The 21,502-nt window shown below is 48.3% G+C and overlaps 1 protein-coding gene across 1 annotated transcript in view; it reads right to left on the bottom strand.

The window, feature by feature from the left end:
* SEC23A (SEC23 homolog A, COPII coat complex component) overlaps positions 1-21,502 on the bottom strand; it is a 1,668,754-nt gene that overhangs the window by 735,323 nt on the left and 911,929 nt on the right. Inside the window, exon 12 of the mRNA XM_069637506.1 lies at positions 1,692-1,781. Coding sequence (XP_069493607.1) covers positions 1,692-1,781 — 90 coding nt within the window. The remainder of the gene's footprint in view (positions 1-1,691; positions 1,782-21,502) is intronic.

Raw genomic sequence — 21,502 nt, 5'->3', positions numbered from 1 at the left:
CGTGGAGGGGTACAGGTCAGAGGTACACCCTGTGGAAGTGTTGAAGGCGCCCTAGGATGGGCAGAGGAGGAAGGAGGAGAGGGCAAGGTTGCCAGAGAGGAGGAGGTTGAAGCCAGAGAGGTGACAGAGGAAGGAGGCAACATGGTGGCCGGGGCAGCAGAAGAGGCAGCCGTAGAGATGGCAGAGGATGGAGGATGCAGGGAGGGGAAAGAAGGACAGCAGGAGAAGAAAGGAAGTTAATAAGGCGCGGTAAGTGTCTATCAAAAAGGGGAAGGTTGGCCTGGGGGCCTGGGACCAAGACGGTCCCATTTAGGTAAACATTAATGATGGTCTTGGAGGAGTGGAAGGAGGCCAGGAGGGCCTCCCATCGTGTGCCATCATTAATGGGTGAAGAGAACAGAGACCATGTGGGGGTCCATAGGCGTGGAGAGGAAACGACAAAGAGGAGGTTGGTAAGGGTCTGTCTGCAGGAAGCACTGACGTAGGCATCAGCGATGGGGAGGCCTGGGTTGGAGACCACTTCCTACCAGACTTAGTGAGAAGGATAGGATAGTCGATAGAAAAGCAGTTAGAGAAGATAGGAGGGACGGAGAGCACCATAGAGGGTGCGGGGGGAGTGAAAGGGGGGTGAGCTCGGGGGCAGGCAGGGGGGAACACTAGGATGAGGGGGTGACACAGAAGGAGGAGGGGCACACAGCGGATAGAACAATGAGCGAAACTCAGATGCAATATATAGACAAGTCAGTTGCCAACAACCTAGAAGTAAAGAATGGATACAGCAGGGATGCAGACAGTACGATGTAAGCAAGGAACCATGAAAGTAAAACCCAAGAGGCAGAACAGACTACAAAGAGAACCTAGAGGAAAAAGAATGCAGCAGCCATGGAGAACAAAACACAGAATACACAATAGGTAAGGGGAAGGAGTTAGGAAAGGGGAAGGTCTGCAGGGGATGCGGAAGGCACACGGCCAAGTGGTGGAAGGCCTAGAGTTGCGAGGGAGCGCGCACACAGTCTTGGAATGTGAGGAAACACACATGGCCTAAGGTCACAAGTGCGCAAGCTTAATCTGGATTGCAAGGGAACACAAGTGGACTAAAATGGGAGGGAGCATGCGCGGCCTGGGGTGCGAGGAAGCGCACGCGATCAGGGAATGCACGCAGCCTAAGGTCGCAAATGAGCAAACGTAATCTGGATTGCAAGGGGACGCACGCAGCCTAAAATGGGAGGGTGCACGCAGGGTCTAGGGTGCGACTAAGCTCACACGATCAGGGATTGCGAGGGAGAGTAGTGAACTTACTATGACATATTTAAATTGCACACAAAGTACTGGAATCTTTCTCAAACAGGTCCTTTGAGAGGATGATAGGAAAGAAGGAACAAGGAGCTTTCAAGGCAGGTTGGATGGAGCTAGCAGTGATTGTGCGAAAGTGCTCTGTTGGTACCCCCAATAAATTAAAGGTCCATTGTCAGGATTTCTGTGGCTGGTGGAATATGTTTTCCTACCCTGGGTCAAATCGTTTGCAGTGAATATCTTGAACAGTCATCATGCTGTTTACAAGGGTAGTTGTAACTTGCAACACTAAGCTGGGTGCTAAGAAGCATTGCATTGGTCTAAAGGAAAGAAACGTAGTGCAAAGTTATACATTGCATGGAAATTGAATAGAAAAGTTGAAAGTGAAAACCGATTACCTGATTCACTACTTCAAAGTACACAGCAAGTGTTGTAGTGGGGTTAAGCCCGCATATCTTCCATTGACAGGTACCTCCTGTTCCAATTTCCTGTAAATAAAGCACACATTATTCTAGGCTCACTTTGAAGATATAGGTATTCTGCATCATTTTGAACCAGATACTCAATTGGAAACAACCTTCTTAATTTGAGATAGAAAAGAATTGAATACATTAAAAGTGCTATACCTAAAGCGAAACACTAACATTTTGTAGGTTTCCTTCCAACCTTTTTAAAAAGAAATAACCCACACACCATTTTACATCATTCTTTAATAAGCTATAAGAGAGCAATCAAAATAGTACCACATGTTTGTAGTTTTCTTACGACACATTTCCTGAAAATGCCAAAGCATAAAAATGGTGTTTGCCGAATTATCTCAAATTTAGATTCCTAAAACCTGCATGGCCTGAGCTTTGAGAAGGAGGGGATGAAAACTCTTAAATATACAGTATGTCACCACTTTTACAGGTGGACAAGTTCTTTTTAAAATAAATGTATGTATTACATTTTCAAATAAAACAGATTTAAAAGTGTGGAGTGGTTTACTAAAGCCAGTACATGAGCCCTTGACATCTTCCACTTCCATCCAATTTAATTCTTAACTGCACTGACGCAAGTTCAGCTGTACTCTCCCTTCAGTTGTGTGCCACCTTTGGTCTCGGTACCGTATCCTTTCCCTTTGGGCTTGTCCAGAAGGTATGGTCTTTGGTCTGCACATGGTTGTGCAAAGAGTAGAGAAGAGTTATGGGAACTGTCAAGTGTGACGAACCCAGGGACTTCGTCCCTTCTCCCCAACGGGGAACCACCCCCTCTGGGACTAGAGAGGTGAGTCGGATCTGCAAGACCCTCCCTAGGGTTAAGGGCACGTGAGATACCACTGGGGTAACCTCCCCCCTCCCACTAAGGATAATAAATGCACAAGTCAAGGTTCTATCCCACCTCCTTTTCCTCAAAGAGCCCAATGTTTGTTGGCTACATGAGAAGTGACCCTGTTAACAATATGTAGGGCCCCTTGTTCTGGTGGATGGCTTGGTGAATGACCTCTACGCGCTTCAACTCCCTGAAAAGGCTGATGGCCAATGGACTTCTTTCTCCAGTTCCAGGGAGGAATTTAATACTGGTAGGATACCACGCAAGAGAAAGCATCTGGCAGGAAGCACAGACCGACAACCCGTGCCGAGACGCTGAAGAAGGAGGCCCTCCCTTCGGCAGAGAAAGGAGGACGACGCAGGGGACATAGTGGGTTAGGAGCAAGGACTCCCCCAGTACAGCAGCTGCTTCGAGAAAGTCAGGGACCCCAGTCAATCCGGTCTGGGACCGCTAAAGCAGGAAGCACGCTGCAACACAACCCAAGGTACAGGTGTCCCGACAACCGAACGCTGAAGTACTGTGACGCACCCCTCAATGTCATCACTTCACCCTCGGAGGGGGACCCTTCCGATGGTGATCAGGGAGGTGAGGCCGCTACCCAATAGTCCCCCTGGGGGTGGTGCTCAGTGGGAGGATCCGATGGGAGGGAACCATCTCTATAAAGGGAAAACGCGGTATAAGAACCACCACTCTACCCCCAAAAACACCCCCCCCCCCCACAAAGGTAGACCCAAAACACTCCCATCTTCTTTACCTCCTCTTTCTACTCAGTTACTTTAAGCAGAGTAAACCGGTATATGAGTATGAGGAAAGCCATACTGTGACGAGCAAGAGTAAGGAAAACTTGGATTGAAGAGCCCTTCACGGAACCAAAGCGAACATACTAGCTCTCAACCACACACGAGCCGGACAAAGATACAAAGGGAGGAAGGACTTCTTTCATAGTCTGATCTTCCCTGGAGGAACCGCGAGTTGAAGGGAGCTGCCGTGCAGAGAACAGGTACCCGAGGAGACTGGGACACTGGCCAGACAGCAGTCACGTCGCAGCGGAGCACACTGCTGACACACAGTGAGAACAGAGGGGGGGGGGAGCGGGTATCTGGCAGCGAGCTAGAGAGCGGAAAGAGTGGGACCCAGGGACTTCCAGAGGCGACAGAAGGCTGGAGAGAGTAGCAACCCGCGGAGCAGGGCTAAAGAGCAAGTCCTTTGGGTTGAGAACATCTGCATAGAAAACGTGGTTAATGAATTGGGAATTGCTCTACAAAGCAGGGGGCATAACAAAGATCCTGTTGAGACCCTGAGGGGCAGAGTTGAACAAAGTCGGGGCAGAGAAATTCCTGGGGTAAAACAAGTTTTTGAGATCCCAATTGGCCTTATCTAAAGAAGGAAGGGGAGGACTGAACATTGGAGAGGGGTTTAGAGGTACTAACACAGGGGCATACCATGTTCTCTGAACATAGTCATCTCTAATCCATAAGGGGGTTCCTCCCCCATTTGATTCTCCATCGGTGCACCCCGCAGGGGGGCTATTGTACTGTGGACAAACCCCGCCCTGCCCCAATGGGAAAGGTCTCCCCCGAGGGGAGATTGGACAACATCCTTAGATTTGTCACAAGACTCAAGCTACACCTCACTGATGATACCAAATGAGGCCAGAACATGTTGGGGGCTCCTTGTGGTCTAGTGCAAAAGGGATGTGATGCAGCAGTTTGGGCTGGACTCCCCTTTTGAGGTGGGACCAAGCTTGATTTGCATATGGTCTTTGCTCTCGCTGTAATGGCCAGGCAGGCGAAGAAAGATGGTCTGGCGGGTTGCCCTAAGCAATGCCAGAGATTAAAGGGATAGTTCACTCCAAAATTGTATTCTTTTAAAAGATGGGCCATAATAAAAAATATACATGAACAATATTTTTTTAAAGGTTCCTATGTTACATTTTCAGCAAATGTGCCATAAAGTGTGTACTATGGGGGCTTCCATTTTTTTTAATGAATTGGCCTCCCTCTGCTCTTACATCAGGAATCAAGTAAAAGCCTCCTACTGGGAGCTTTTGCTTATTACTGCCGGAGAGCAGAGAATGCTGGCAGGCTAAAGCCTGCCAGCATTGTATTGATAATTGCAGTGACATTCCTTTTAAGCCCTGGAAACTTTTACATACACTTCGCCGCCCACCGATTGCAGCGGTTGGCGGAATATTAATAATTGCAGTTACTTCCTTTTTGAGTTTCCAGGGCTCACCCGTGCCACGGAGGGAAGAGAATGCTGGCAGGCTATAGTCTGCTAGCATTGTATTGACAATTGCTATTACTTTCTGATTAAATTTCCAGGGCTTCCCTGGGCCCGGGGAGCCCTGGAAACTTAAAACGAAAGTACCAGCAATTACTAATGTTCTGCCGTGCCGCAGCGGAATATTAGTATTTGCCGGAACTTTTGTTTTAAGTTTCCAGGGCTCCCCCGGCCCAGGGAAGCCCTGGAAATGTAATCAGAAAGTAATTGCAATTGTCAATACAACGCTGGCAGGCTATAGCCTGCCAGCATTCTCTTCCCTCTGTCAGCAATAAGCAAAAGCCCCCAGTAGGGGAGCTTTTGCTTGATTATTGCTGCAAGAGCAGAGTTAACATAAGCACAGGAGGCTCATTCATTTCACAAAATGGATGCCTCCCATAGCTTTAAAAGTAGGACTTCGAGGCTCATTTGCTGAAAATATTTTGTATCTATATTTTTTTATTATGGCCCATCTTTTAAAAGAATAACATTTTTGAGTGAACTGCCCCTTTAAGATGGATTTTAAACCTTCCAGCCATCACAAATGTTGTTTTAGTGCAGTGCGTTAAGCCAGACGGCATTCAGAAGGCTGTAGACAGACAATTAGGTAATTTGAGGGATGAGTGGGTCGGTACATGAGCCTCAGCACATTGCAGCTATCTTGGTTGCCACTCTCGAATACTCCCCTAGTAATATTTCAAAGGCTCACATGGCCCACTTAATAGCAGAGCACTCCAGTTCTTTGATTGCATAGTTCTCATGGGAATAATCTTGCTAATATCTTGGGTGGACTGCTCTAGACTGTGTCTCTACTAGTACAATACAGCCTCAATGCCTCATTTGGAGCTGTCCTCCTGAGGAATCAAGGTTATGGCATGACTAGCAAGTAGGAGGGACAAGAGGGTTACATATTTCACCTAATTTGTAAGTGGCCATATACAATGATTTGCCAATGACAAATGAGTAGCTCAAAATTGCTATATATTTGAAAATTAGAGTCACACTAAATTGAGATATACAGATCAAAAATCAAAGGTTTTAATAAAGTGTGGGAAAGATAATTGACTTATGAATTGAAGGCATGAAATAAATATAGCTCAAGCAATTGCTCAGAATACCAATTTAGTCCCAATATGAAAATGATGATTATACTTTGGTTTAATTGTTGTTACTATAATATTTTCTCAAGGGTACTGTAGAATATAACTTCAGCTTCAAGTCCAATTACGAAACTTGTGGTCACTATACTTTTTTAAATGGTAGGATTTAGATAAGCTAAAAAAGTAGAAAAACTGCATTAATTATAGTAACCATATCATCTCCTAATTAAGTTGAAGGTAAAATAAAAAAACTGTTCGAATCGTCAGGTAGGGCATTTCAGATCAAGAAGTATGCCAACACTATGTACTGCAGGTTCAATAGGTTCATTTGGAAATTATTTACAAGTGAGGGTCAACTAGAGTGAAGCTGGGAACACCCACAAAGAAAATAGTAACAATAATCATGATAGTCTTCTTGGGTCCATTGTCTCTCCTGCTGAACGCGGTTGACAGAGCTTTAGGCCTCTCAAGCCAAAGTTCAATTCTTCACAGTACCCCAGAAGTACCTTTGCATCTCGAGTCCTCTGTGTTACGGGCTCAAAGGGTTTGTGAACCCTCTTTCTTTGAACAACTCTGACACCAAGGCTTGTAGGATGACATGCTATAAGGTGTAGTCATCAGGGGAGCTGCACATGGATCCCTAAGGTGAGTTGAGTGAACCTTGGACAACTTCTTCTCCAATATACCGGATACCTTATTTGGCCCAGTCATGTTTCTCCTTCAAACCTTTGGTCCTGCCTAGTGCCAACCAGGCCTGGCTGAAACTGCTTCTTCTGGCATTTCTCTTTCGGTTTCTGTTCTAGAGCTTCTCTGCACTGCATCTGTACCACTCTCTTTCTCCTGCTCGGACTGCTTTTGCGTTAGCCCAGTATCCTGATTTCAAAACACCTTTCTCACTCAAGGATTCGATCATCCCCCTGAAGTTATTTTTGTAAACGTCTCATTTTCTATGTTCTTATCCCTTCCTCCGTTGTCCAGTTCCTGCCCCTACTTGACTTTACACACTACCATCTCATTCACAAAAAACACCTCCTGCTGTCCACACTCACCTCCTGATGTTATTTCCTCCTTTAAAAAATAGCCCACTGTTGCCAGTCGGTAACCCAAATGCACTCTAATGGAGATGACTCCCAAAGGTTTTCTCCCAAATCAATCAACTCAACTGAGTAAAAAGGTAAACTTTCAAAGTAAAAAAAGGTCATTACTTTCAACACGCAATGTTTATCTTTGCATATAAAAACATACTCAACTATTTAGTAACTACACAGAGTGCTCCTATAATTTTGTCAAAAAACAAATTACATAATTCATTGAACTCAATTTCCTTGGGTATTTCCCAACACTAATAGTGTTTTGCCCTTTCATTTACCAAACAGTAAATAATTCAAACATGGGACTAAGTCTTTGATGTAACTTTTAAATCCTCCAAATCTTGCCAACACGTTTCGGATTACAAATCTATCCTCAGGGCACGTTCACTGTTCTTCTGATATTCAAATTCCTCAATGTGGCGCAGATGAAGTGTGCCATCTTAGAACAAGTAATGGTGCCAAAAAGGGGAGGAGACATAACACGACTGCTGATGCAGAAAAAAGTGGAGTGGATTGACCGCTTGGATTGTTTGGCATCAAGAGGGATGAATAGTGAATGTGACTGGACATGTTTTATTTGAAAGTGATGGATAGAATGTGAGCAGGCTTGACCTGTGAGGAGAAATCGAATTCCCTGAGGTCAGTTTTGAATATGGAAAGTCAATCGAGTGACTACTATGTTAGATTGGGAGCAGGCTGGACCTCAGAGCTTTAACGGAACAGAAGGTGTATGTGAACAGTGTTATACTGGGAGAGGTGCAGTGGGACTGGTGATGACATGTGACTGATGGTTGTGGCAAAGGGGTACCACGTAGAGGGTGAAAACTGTATCGAAGAGTTGTTAATAGATTGGACTCCAGGCTTGAGTTATTGTCTATTAAGCTAATTATGGAAATATAATCTCACATCATATGTGAGCCCAGTACCTACTTGTGAAAATATTTTACTTAAAAACCCAGTGGTTAATTCTAAAAAAGCTGAGAGAACTACCCATGTTTAAGAAATCATTCTAATGGAAAGGTATTGGTGATACTGAAAAGAATGAACTTTGGGATTAATAATTTGTATGCACACCAGTGGAACAACAACAGTTCCAATATCACACGCTCAGAAGACAAATGAATTTTGAGTACGGACGGCAATGTTACTGTGGCACCCGACCGGCTAGCCGGATTCTTGCCACTTATGCCGTTTCCCGGTTTATTTTAGATGAAGGAAAGTGAGTGTGCGTTATATCTGTAAATTCAGAAATGTTGCCTCTTACGGGTTTGGTGAGCGACTATTGACGGTTGCGTTAAAAAAATCAATGTATCAATCGGTAATATTAATGAGAATAAACAACATACCGAGATGCCAACAAAATAACATTAGCGAGGAGCAGACTGAATGAAGCATACAGACTTGGCGATATGAGATGGGTGCAATTAGGGATTCGGTACATTTAAGATGGGCAACACATTTTCTGCTGAGCCCTGTTGTGGGAACAATGAAAATGCGGGTGAAGTTGTAAAGGAATGTTTCCTTAGGTTAGCATACAGCACGCGACTGATTAATCTGGTCCAGTACGGTTCTGTTTGGAAGAACAACGCTGCTACTGTCAGTAAGCAAGTGAGGGGAGGGAAATCAGAATAACAACAATGTGAAAACTGATATTAGGACCTGGCATGTCATTATAAGAAGAACTTTGAAAAGTGTGGAAGATACAAACATGTATGAGTCCTGGTTAACCCTATGGGGAATCTGAGTAAGTACATCAAATAACATCTTGATTTTCTTGGTCCACATAAGAATTCTGGCAGATACCCATATAAAATACATGCCTTTAAGCATACTTTTTCTTGTTTTGTTTATAGGTGCACGATCCCAAGAGCATTATACTTTCACTAAAGGTCAGTGTAAGTTGATTTATTTGGGTTTACCTAAAAGGAGAGGAGAGACAGAGGTATTGAAATGTAATCCTATAAATGTTTTATAGGTAAAATTGAGGAACTTGACTATCAGAAGAACAGTGAACGTGCCCTGAGGTTGAATTTGTAATCCGAAACGCGTTGGCAAGATTTGGAGGAGTTAAATGTTACATCAAGAGACTGCTAAGGGGCGCGGACCAAGATAGTTTACGTAAGGAAGCTGCTCCGCATCAGACCGCTGGGCCTGTGCTAGCTGCTCTCCCCCTGGTGCTTTGTGAGCTGTTGGGCGGCACCCCAGAACCCTACGAACCCATGAGGGGTAGGCGCATGCTGTTTGTCCTTGTCCTGGGTGGGACAGGGGGAATCAAAGTCTGCAGCGGCCCGGTGGAGCGCACCAGGAGGGAAAAGCAGGGCCCTGCAGGTGGAGCGCAGAAAGTCCCGGTGACCCCCAGGCAACAGAGGGGGAGCGCAGTCTTGGTGGAGGGCCGTAACTGGGACCCACAGGCACCCTGGTGGCATAAGTGACCCCGCGCTGTCCCACGCTGTACGATCCATAGTGGAGGCGTGGACCCCAAGGAATCGAGGGAGACCTCTGAGGTGGAGTGCTGACCGGTCACGAAGGAAGGTGGATGCGACTACTGTGTCGTCCTGCCGCGCCGGCCCTGTGAGGAAGATGCGAGTGCCCCAAAGCTGGGAGATGTGCTGGGACGCAGGATGTCATTGAGAGCCTGCCAGAGGTCCTGGAGGACTGGTGGTTCGAGTGCGGCGGAAAGGCTGCCCCGGACTGCCCGCAGACCAGAGGAGCGGGGACCGTGAGGCAGGTGCTGGAAGGACCTGGACAGAGAGGTGAGGAGCCGGCAGTGAAGCAGCCTGTGCGTTATCCTACGCACTGCCAGGCGGTGAGAGGCCCTCAGGGGTGACAGTGTGGCAGCGGGAGGCCGCGGGAGGCCCCGGTTGGAGACCTGAGGAGAAAGGCCCTTGAGTAGACACAACCCGGGACCGAGAAGGGAAATCCCGACTGAAGGACATATTGGAGCGCATTATCCTACGTAGCAATGCATGGTCGGCTCTTTGGGCGTGTTGCATGGCATACAAAGGTCCCACACAGGGACGGAGAACAGAAAGATCTGCAGCTACCGCAACCCGGGCCGAGAGGTGAAATTCCAACTGAAAGACATACCAGATTGCATTAACCCATGCAACACCACACGCCTGGGCTGATTGCATCGCATAGTAAGGTCCCAAGCTGTGACAGAGGACAGAAAGCTTAGGAGTCACTGCAACCCGGGCCTGAGAGGTGAAACTCCCTTTGAAGGGCGAACCGGAGCGCTTTAACCCACGCGACACCACATGGTGAGAGGCCCCTCGGGCTGATTACACTGCACATAAAGGGCCCAGGTAGGGACAAAAGAAAGAAAGCACCGGAGTCATTGCAACCCTAGAGGTGAAAACTCCAACGGAGAACACATTAGAGTTACAGAGGAGGGGCTGGGTCCCGCCCTTTGTCGGGATGTCATGCGCCCGAATTCCTGGAAGCAGTGGAATCGCTTCCGTTGGGGGCGTCCATTGAATGTTTCATCACGCTTTCCTTAAACCTATGGTGGCGGTGTAGTCTTTTCTTCCCAGGTTGCCAATGCTCGGCTCGCGGGGAGGTACTTTACTGCCTTCCTCCCAGCGAGCCGCGCATTGCAACGTTGGAGTGTTTGCTTTCGCTTTCTCTCTGGTACTGTTTTCAACGATCCCTCTGTTTTTCTCTTTCGCCGAGGGTTCCTGTTTTCAGGCCCCCGCTTACTCCCTCTCTCTCTCTCTCCACTCTTTGCTCCCTCCCCCTCTGCCTCTAGTTGCCACCCCTTTTTCCACCATCTATTGGTTTATTGTTTTCTTTCTAGCTCTTGGCTCTTCCTGCCCACGTTTCCCTGTGCTGCTGTCCGCAGCATCATCCTCTGGATACTTCTCCGCCAAGGGGGCTTCTACCTTTCCTCGTTCATATTTCCGGTTGTTACCGATTGGACTGCACTTACCTGCCAAGGAAGAGAAGAACTTTCCTCCGTACGCTCCGCTCCAGCTACACCGTCATCAGGACGTCTTCTCCACCACTGGGTTTTTTCTGCCAAGGGCTTTTTCCCCAGATATTCGCCTGCCAGGGTGGAGGTGCCTCAGTGCTACCGTTCCCAGGTGGCCACTGTGGCTTCTTATCGAGGCAGGCTTCTGTCATCAGAGCTGCAGCCGTATAGAGAGAGCCTCATACATTATCGTTCGGATTCCAGCTCTGCAGGTGAGGAGTCGGAGGGAAGTAGTGGGTTGGAAGACAACAAATTGAGCACCAGTGTCAAAATTGACATGAGATCATATCGCTACAAGGCGGGTGCACACCTGCTAGGAGAGTGAGGGGACACCAGTGCTGCTGAACTGAGAACTGGGGACTAACATTATATTGGAGTCCAGGAAAGAGGGCTGACAAAGGGGTGGTGCCCCACCCTGGCTCAGGAATGCGCTCTGAAGCACAGGGTCAAAGGGAGTGGTGGGCAGGCTCATCTGATACGGCCGAAGGAAGCGGGGAAGCCAGCTGTGGATTTGGGGTCTGGAGGGAGGTGAAAGGTCCTGGGGGGGACATACCCACTCCCGTCCTCCACAGGGTGGGCACACAGCACCCCGCAGAGACCAGAGATGGACCACGGCAAGCTGATTAGCCCCCCCGCGGTCACCATGGAGGGGCTCCGGGAGCCATTGGAACGCACAGGAGGGGCCCATGCAGGAGTCTTATCGCTTCAATGTTTTCAGGGAGGGATCAGAAGGACACCCACCTCAATCAACACAGGATGGCAGCTGGAGAAGGTATGCCTGCGCCGGTCCTGGCCAGAGAAGACCTAAGGGATATTTTTGAAGACATTAAGGCGATCTGGGCTGACATCCAGGCATTCATTTGCGATCTCAGGGGAAGGGTTGGTAAACTCGAAGATAAATTGGAGGGGATGGAGAACAATAACCTACAGGTGGACCTCCTTGTCATGAAATATGAGGCGCGCCTGACAAGACTTGGAAGTGAGAGAAGAAGAAACCCTGCTGAACCCTGGATGACCAGAAAAATAGACAGCAACGTAACAATCTGCGCATCCTCTGAGTCAGAGAGCAGAAGGGAGAGTCAGCGGCGGCGGTGGGATGGAACGTACAAGGGCTGATTAACCAACTGTTTTCCCTGGAGGAAAGTAAAGAGGTTCAATCGGAAAGAGCTCACAGAGGTGGAGGTGGCAAAGGCCTGAGGTAGATAGTAGTTTGTTTCCTCAGATATAGAGAGGAGATGGAAGTACTGGAAAAGGCGAAGCGTTTGGGGAGTTTCCAGTATAAAGGCAACACAATCAAGGTATTCCAGGACCTTTCGGGACTTACTCTGACACGCCGTAGAGATTGTCGCCCCCTTACGCAGTGGCTGACTGAAAAGGGCATTAGGTATAGCTGGTCCTTCCCTTTTGATTTGTCATTTGAACGCGGGAGGTGGACTATCGTGTGACCAGTGGTCAGGAGGCACAGCATGTACTCCAGGTTCTTAAGGCCGAGGAAATGACTGAGGGCCAAGAGGAGCGGAGGCCGCACCCTTGGAACAGCAAAGACCGGTGGGACAGCAGAGCTCCAAAAAAAAGATGCCGGGTGGCAGGAAATTCAAGAAACTTAACTCCCCCGCAGAAGGGAACTGGAGATCTGTGATGGAGGAAAGGGGAGTGTAAATTCATAAGGGGACTTGGGATGTTGTTATGCGGGTAATTATAGCACCGGGGGGAGGTGAGGGAATATTGAAATCAACGGGAGAGGTGGACCATCGTCCCTGGTGGCACACCGTATGGTGGGTGTCTCGAAAAGGTTACTGTTTGTAGTTCAGGAGGAGGGATGGGTGGTTGGGTTGGGTGGGGTGTAGCTTAGGTTTGTGGGTAGGAAAGGCAAAATTAGTTAGTTCTGTATTATGTGAGGTTGAGTGGTCGGCAAGGGGGTTCATGTTTCCAAATGGTGCACTTTGAGAAAGGGGACCGGGCTGAGATACTGAAGATAGGGACCCTGAATGTTAAGGGCCTAAATTCACCCACCAAACGTTTATTGATGGCCAGGGAGCTGCAGAATTGTGATCTCGATGTGCTATTGGTGCAAGAGACAGGTGAGGAAAGACGTATCCCGGGAGCCCATGTTGGGCAGGTCTTCTGGGCCTCGGGGCCTTCCAAGAAAGGAGGGGGTAAGCATTATTATTTTTTTTTCCAATAAGTTTTTATTAGAAATATCCAGAATTTAAAACTTCAACAGTAACTTTTCATTGTCAAAATCAAATTGTCCGTAAAGGTGGCGATTTTGTGCGTGGCCCCTCCAAAGGGTATTCCCGCTATGCTTTAGTTATGCCTTATGGCCGCAAGGAAGGGTTCCAAATGCAGGGCATACAGGATGGGGGACAGCGGACAGCCCTGCTTTGTGCCCCTTTCCACTTCAACCGATCTGAGATGTGCCCTTTTATCGCAAGCCGGAGGAGGGGGTGCTGATAGTTAGCGTTGACTCACCCTAAGAAGCGTGGGCCAAAACCCATCTTAACCATGGTTGCAAAGAGGAATCCCCACTCAACCCGATCAAAGGCTTTCTCAGCATCAACGGCTAGGAGGAGCACAGGGATTCCTCTCATCTGGGCCTTTTCGATTAGGTGGGCTATTCGTCTTATATTGTCTCCCGTCTGTCTTCCCTTGACAAAGCCCGATTGGCCCACCTGGACCAGTTTGGGGAGGATCATCTCGAGCCTGGTGGCTAGAATTTTGATGTGGATTTTGTCGTCCACATTTATTAATGCAATGGGGCGATATGACCCGCACTCGGTCGGGTCTTTACCTTTTTTGGGGATTAGTATCACCTTGGCCTCCTTCATTGATTTCGGTAGTGTGTTGGACTTCCCTATGTGGTTGAACAGGTTCGCAAGGTGTGGTATTAGTGCCTCTTTTTTTTCCAAGTAATTTTTTATTTAAATTTCAATAAACATCAATATCACATGTTACATGTTACAATCCATTTCACAAAAGGTAGCAGGCGTTCCTCTCCAGAAAGAGCATGGCATGATAACCTGTTCTGAGATGAGAGTTTGCAGCACACACTTTTTGCTCACTGTACCTTTCACAGATGGGAAATATACATTTGCAGATCAGTCTTTGTCCCGCCCACATGGACAGTCCAGCACCGAAATGCTATGGCAATTCCTCTCTGAACAAGAGTACCAACAGCAACCCCATACACGTGTTTCAGCCTTGTTGGGCCTCATCAGTGAGGTGAAGCTGTGTCTCTCTGAGCACAGTGAGCAGGGAGTCCACGTCTGGTTGCCCCATGACATGTTACAATCCATATTGGACGAGTGCCAACTGGCCCGCATCATTATATCGAAACTTCATTTTAACTAGTAACAGTATAACTGTTCCTCATCAACTTTGTCACGCTCATGAAACAGGTTAGGAGTATCTAATACCCATTTGGGGAATGAGGGAGCAAACAAAAAACAAAAAAAAACACACACACATTCATAAGCCCACATCCACAAGATAATCCTGTACGACTCTTTAACCATACCCCATCTAGATAAAGTATCTCAGAACCATTGACACAGATTCTAAAGATATTTCACCAGTCTTGGCTGGAAAAACATTTTTTTTTACTTACATATTCCAAAAATGTCCCCATATACGGGAGAATTTGAGCATTTTCCCATCCACCATGGCTGTGAGTTTTTCCATCCCCAGGAGTTCCCAGACTTTTACCCACCACCATGCTATGTGTCGGCCCTCTACATCTTTCCAGAAGCAGGTCCATGTGAGTCTAGCAGCCATAAGTAGTTGAGAGATCAATTCCGCTCTAGCGCTCAGGGTCATCGCCCAGCAACAGGATTTGCGTGTCCATGGGGAGCGAGGCACCCAAGATCTCTCTGATCCTAGATCTTATTTCCAACCAGTAGGATTGTATGATTGGACAGTATGACCACAGGTGAGCCAGGTCGCCCTTTTCCCCACATCCGTGCCAACACATGTCTGGATAATCTGAGTTCATCGAATGCAGCCTATGTGGAGACAGGTACCAGCAGTAGCAGAGTTTAAGGGCTCCTCTTATGGTAGTGCATTGTGAAGTCCTGTGGCTCTATCCCATATCTTCTGCCAGGACTCATGGGAGATCCCCACTCCCAATTCACGTTCCCACGCCAACATGTAGGGGAGCTTTTCATCTGGCGGGACATTCTCTAGGAGTCTGTAGCAGGTGGCCCTCCAGGACTGTTAGCTCTATTCCCGTTGGGGGCCTGGTGGCCCGGGGTGGTAATCCAGTGATGGAGCTATATATATTTAAATCTCTCAGTTTATGGTAAGTTGAATGTCCTTTTACATTGCTCAAATGTAAGGGGTGAGTTCTTATCATAAAGGTCTCAGAGTCTTAACGGCTTTTCCCTTGACCAACAGCGGTAGGAGCTGGGCAGGAGACCCCGGGTGAAGGCTGGACTCTGTGTGATAGGGGAGAGTGGGCCTAGGCCTGCTGGGAAGCCTCTTTGTGCACAGGCTTTATCCCAGCATCAGAGTGTTGTTGTCGTGGTAGGCAAAAGGGGCCCTAGCTGGGTGCGTGTTTCCCTTGGGAAGAATGGCAAATAATTCAAAGGGCAGTTAATTTGCCCACTGCTCAATGTCATGCCACTTAGGTGATTCAATTGGGTCAGTCCAGCCCAGCATTACCGCTACTTGGGCTGCTCGATAATAGAGCGGGATTGAAGGTACCCCCAACCCTCCCTGTGTTTTCCCCCTCGTAAGGAGTTTATGCGGGAGTCTAGGCTTTTTCCCTTGCCATATGAATCGGACGATTTCCTTTTGCATCTCAAGAAGGCTGTGTTCCGGGATCATGATTGGTAGGGCGTGAAATGTGTATAGAAGTTTCAGGAGCAGGGACATTTTCACTGCGCTGATGCACCCGAGCCATGATATCTCTTGTGAGGCCCACCTCTGCAAAGAATCTCTGGATTCCCTTAGGAGATGGGGAATATTGTCTTTCAACACTCCCTCATACGTTGGGGCCAAGCGTACTCCTAGATAAGTACAGTGTGCAGTTTTCCATTGAAAGGGATACATGTTCTGAAGGGAAGCTAAAGTGGTAGAGGGTTCCGATAGGCCCAAACCCATAGACTTTGCCGTATTTATCGTAAATCCAGAAATCAATGCAAACTGGTCCAATAAGTCCATTAGGGCTGGAAGGGAGTTAAGAGCGTCTCTCAAGAAGCAGAGCACATCATCCGCGTATAAGGTGATTTTATGGCATTGCCCTCCAAATTCGAATCCCCGAATCTTCGGGTGGAGCCGGATCAGTTGGGCTACAGGTTCCATCGCCATTGCGAACACCAATGGGGATAGGGGGCAACCTTGCCTAGTTCCCCTACCCAGCTCTATCGAAGTGGACCACTGCGAATTGACTCGCGCACGGGTGAACGGGATCTGAAAGTTTCGGAGGATCAGCCTTGAAAATTTGGGACCAAACCCAAAGCCCTTTAGAACTAGGCCCAAGTATTGCCATGACATACTGTTGAATGCCCTATGGGCATCTAGAGACAGAAGCGAAAGAGTACCCAGGATTTTGGGGGCTAGGGCTAGCAGGTCTATTGACCAGCTAATATTATCATGTGCCGATCGGCCTTGAATAAACCCGGTCTGGTCCCTATCTATTATTAGTGGCAGGATCTCTCCCAAACGGCGAGCTATAATTTTGCTGTATATTTTCGTGTCCGTGTTAAGTAAAGCTATAGGGCGGTAAGACGTACATTCGTTGCAATCTTTACCAGACTTTAAAACCAAGTCGTGGTAGATTCTGCCATATAAGCTCCACCCTAAAGACCTTATAAAATGTATTCATAAACCCATCCGGGCCTGGGGCTTTGCCGAGGGGAAGGGATTTGATCGCATTCTCTACTTCCTGACCCGTTATTGGGTCCTCGAGGGGGTCGCATAGGTTTTGTGGGACTTGCGAGAGTCGTGCATTTAGTATACATTTTTCAGTGGTCTGCGAGTCTCCAATATGAGGAGCTGACTGTTCCCTGCGGAAATTCTCAATGATGTGAAGCTTATCTTCCTCTGACGAGACATATTACCTGTGCCGTCTCGCAAGGTATCTATCCTATTTCGTTTTACTTGTTTTTTCAATTTAGTTGCTAATAGTTAATTAGATTTATTTCCCTTTGTATAGAATGATTGCTTTGTAAGCATCATATAGTGTGCTGCTCTTGCCGTGTGGTGTGCCTCCAACGCTTTCCTTGCTATTCGTAGGTCTCTTAGGGAACGCTGTGAGTCCTTTTCTTTGTGTATTGCTTCAAGCCTGCAAACTTCCCCCTCTAGTTGAGCTTGTAGTGCCTTTCTGGTTCTCTCCCTCTGCACAGTTTGTTCAAATAGGTGCCCTCTAATTACCGACTTCCCAGCATCCCACAATATGTCATATCCCACATTGCCATTGTCGTTTTCCCTAAAATAGAAATGTATGGCCTCAGCTATGTGTGTTCGAATTAGGGGGTCTTCCAGTACAAGATCATTCAGTCGCCAGGGTGGCTTTTGGGATGGGAATGTCTGAAGGGGAGAAAGAGTTAGCCTCTCCGGGGCATGGTCCGAAAGAGCTCCTGGAAGTATTTCGGCATCTACCGGCAGGGGGATTAGCGTATCTGAGAGAAGGAATATGTCTAATCTAGAGAATCCCTTATGGACAGGGGAAAAGTAAGGGTAGTCCCACTCTTCCTGATGAAGAAAACGCCATACCCCTATAAGTGAGTGCTCTCGCAGTAGTGTAGTAAGGGCTACAAAATTCTTCTCATCATTAGCCGTTGGGGCTAGCGTCTTGTCAACTAAGGGATAAATCACAGCGTTGAAATCACCCCCGAAAATTAACTCGCCTCCTGAATGTTCCATCAAGGATTTGGATAGTAAAGCGAAGAACGCGTCTTGTTTAACATTTGGAGCGTACACTGAAACCAGGGTTACTTTGCGTCCCCACAACATTGCCACAACTAAGAGGAACCTTCCTTCTCCATCCCGCACCACCTTCCACCTTCATTGTTCTTAAGGGGATGCCCTTGCACACCAGAATGGTGACCCCATTCTTCTTCAAGCCGCTGGAAGCAAAGAATTTCGTGGAGTAGAGTTTATTATTAAGGCGACATTCATCAGCGGGTTGGAGAAGGGTGTCCTGGAGGAACAAGAGGGCGAAGTCAAGCGTGACTAGTCTATGGAATAACATGTTGCGTTTTAAGGGGGAATTCAAGCCTTGGACATTGAGGGTAATGCATTTAACGTCTGGGGTCGCCATTCTGCGATCGCTCAAGCGTCAGTGATCTGTGTAGTGACATCCTCCTGCCTCTGTGTGAGACCTCCCAAACCCCTTCTCCCCCCTCCCGATCATCCCAAGCTTATATATTGCATGTGCGTGAGAGTCTAAAGTGACGTGGCTTGGTGTCGGGGTGGGCCAAACGAGAATCCGTTCCGAGGGCTAAGAGATGTTCTGGCGTTTACAAGTGGCAGGGTATGTGTAGGGCCACCAATGAGGCCTAGTGATAGTGTGTCTAAAAAAAACATAAAAGAAACACAAACAAAAAGGAGCATATTAACCACCATAAGTGAGGCTTCAAATGTCCTAATTTTCCTAACCAACATTGACCAACCATCAACAATAACAGGCGTAATCTGCCCAGGGCGCCCACCTTTTACTGATCCATGCAATTCTTGAACTCCATAAATTCCAACCGGTATCTGGCACTCGATATACCACCCTTCACCTATGAGTAGTTTCTATCTCCGCATCTAGTTCATGAGTAGATAGCCTGTCGCCCTGCATCAAGTCAGCGATGGACTTCCAGAATCAAGCTTTGAGGGTCTATCACGGCAGCCCAAGAGTGTTAGTCCCCTATTGACTCCCCTGCTCCCCTGTTCCGGCTGTGGCATAAGGCCACCTTAGAGGCCGCCGTCGCACCCCCAAGTCTTTGGGGCCAGTACCAGCCAGTGAGGTGACTATGTTGCTTTACCACTCCTTTAGATTCCAATCAGCTGAACTCTTCATCATTTCCTGCAGGAGCTATTTAGAGAGCCAATGGAGACCTCCTAGTCTCGTACCATGCAGAGATCTTAGGGCCGTGAATCTCACTGGATCAAACTTGGTGCCTTGCCCGAGTCTCGCTACAAGGCTGGCAGTCAAGATTTGCGGCTCCCAGTTAAGTAATTCGGCCAGAGAGGATCACCTCCCCGTCTGCACCAGATGAGCCACAGGAGATCTCCGCAAGCAAAATCAGCTGAGCATTAGCAATCAGTGGGGTGGCAACGGGGTCACAGACATTTCCATGTCCATCGTGGCCTGGTGAGAAGTGGAATCATCCAGCGTTTGCAGCCGGTCCTTGCGTTCCGTTGCTTACGTTTCTTTATCCTTCGTTTATCTTTTGGCGTGGGGTGTAGGTCTGGATTTGCTGATTCTTGGGAGGATGGCTCGGATGTGACATTGCTGTTTGTTTCTGCCAATAAGTCTTTCACCTCGTCTTCTGAAGAAATTATGTAGTGCTGATTATGAAGGTCAAAAATAAGCATACATGGGAATCCACAGCGGTATCGCACTTTTTTGGCCTGCAGCCAGGACGTCACCCTCTGCAGATCTCTGCGGCTCATGAGCGTGCATGGGGAGAGGTCTCGAAAGAGCTGGAGCGTGGATCCACGGAACTGCACTGATTCGGACTTCCTGGCCTCCGTCATTATTTCCTCTTTCTGATGGAAGAAATGCACCCGGGTAAGGACATCCGGGAGCAGATTCCTCCTCTGCTGTGTTGAAGAGTACACATGGTGGGTTCTATCCAGAACCAGAGTTTCTGCAGTCGGGTGTTCCAGTAAGGATTTAAACAGAGCGCTCACATATTCTGGCAATTCCTGGTCTGGTACTTGCCGTGGAACACCACAAAGGCGCATGTTATTCCTCCTTGATCTGTTTTCAAGGTCTGCCTGCTTCGGCCAGATGTCTTCTAGATGGTCTTCAATAATCCGCACTCTTTCCGAGAGCACCTCATTGCCATGTGTTTGTTCACACGTTACATTTTCCAGCTCGTTAACTCAAAAATGAGTAGTTAGGTTGGCGAGTGATCGAACCAAGGCATCCTTAAAGGTTTTGAGCTCTAATTTAATTTCTTGGGTGATATCTTGTTTAAGAGATTTGAGCATCTCCCCAAAGTCACCTCTGGAGAACGCCATGTCGTCGCAGGAGCCGGGTGGATGTACACTGTTGCTGTTTTCCTCTGTAAAGTGTCTGTCGGCTGAGGCGTTAGGAAGGCCTTAATTCCATGCCCTCTCCGTTTCCCCACTGCTTTAGGCATTGCCGGCCGTACATATGCTGGCCGGTCGAGGCACCAACGGCGCGTTTTCGTGGTATCTGAGGGTCGAGGTAACGATGATCAGTACCCGATTTATTGCGGCTAGTCAGGTAGGGGTCTCTTCTCAACCACAGGTGTCTCAAGGGGGTCAATCCTCTGTTATTGTGCTCCGAGGCCCACTGTGAGCATTGTCCTTCCCCAACCTCCTCTGTAGCTATCCCTTGCTGCAACCTTCCCAGCGACAATCTTCAGAGCATTTTGGAGCTTGTGTTATCCACTTGAAGCCGCTCTATCCCAAAGATCCACTCTGGGGGAGGGCTCCGGACTATTAGGGGCTGAGTGAAGCTAGTGCCTCAAACACGGGAAATCACACTGCATTTATATCTGGCTCAGCAGTCCCCAGGGAGCAGGAGTAAGGGGGAGACATCTGGCTTTCTGCTCACCTTCCCATTTTAACCACCGGGCCAGCTTCTTCCGTTCATGTGTTATTCTGAGGCACCGCCATGCCTACTCCAGACTCAGTCTTAGTCGGATGATCCCAGCGCCTCAGCTGCTCTCCCCAGCCCCACGGGACTCGCAGCGCCGATTGCAGCAGGTTTAGGAGCGGGGAATCGGCTTCCAGTGTCCCATGCCAATGGGCCTTCCACTACGCCCGCTCGGCAGAACTGCAGGCCACCATGGCTCCTGTAAGCTTCGCTGTCGGGGGAGGCACTTCCCGGTGTCCTCCCGTGAGCGCACTTGATCGATGGCGCCGGGGCCGCCCAGCAGCCAGCGGCTCAGGAGCTCCGCCCGCATACCTCTTCCTCACCGGGCTGGAGAAGTCCCGCCTGCCTTCTCCGGTTTACCGTCCCCTGCTCTTCCCCCAACAGGATGCAGCAATGGGCTCAATAAGCCCTTCGCTCTGTGTACTGCAGCTGACTTACGGTCTTCACTTCAAACTGAGCTTGGTGGTTATCTGCAATCCTCCTTTTGCCGCGTAGTGTGGCCCACTCTGTTACGGTGCAGTGCTCCAGTCTTTAGTCCCACAGTTGGTTTCAATTTAAAAGAGCGCTAGTTTCTAGGGACACACTCTTCCATAGACTTCAGGATCTGGCCACCACATGTACTGCCTCGACAGCCAGTCCGCGCCCCTGGTGCAGTGGATAGCCTTGCAGATTTGCTGACACGCCTGCCATTTTG

The sequence above is a fragment of the Ambystoma mexicanum genome, chromosome 14, assembly GCF_040938575.1.
Source record: "Ambystoma mexicanum isolate Mex_15411 chromosome 14, UKY_AmexF1_1, whole genome shotgun sequence".
Classification (NCBI taxonomy): Eukaryota; Metazoa; Chordata; class Amphibia; order Caudata; family Ambystomatidae; genus Ambystoma; species Ambystoma mexicanum.
This window is presented reverse-complemented; position numbering and strand designations above follow the sequence as displayed.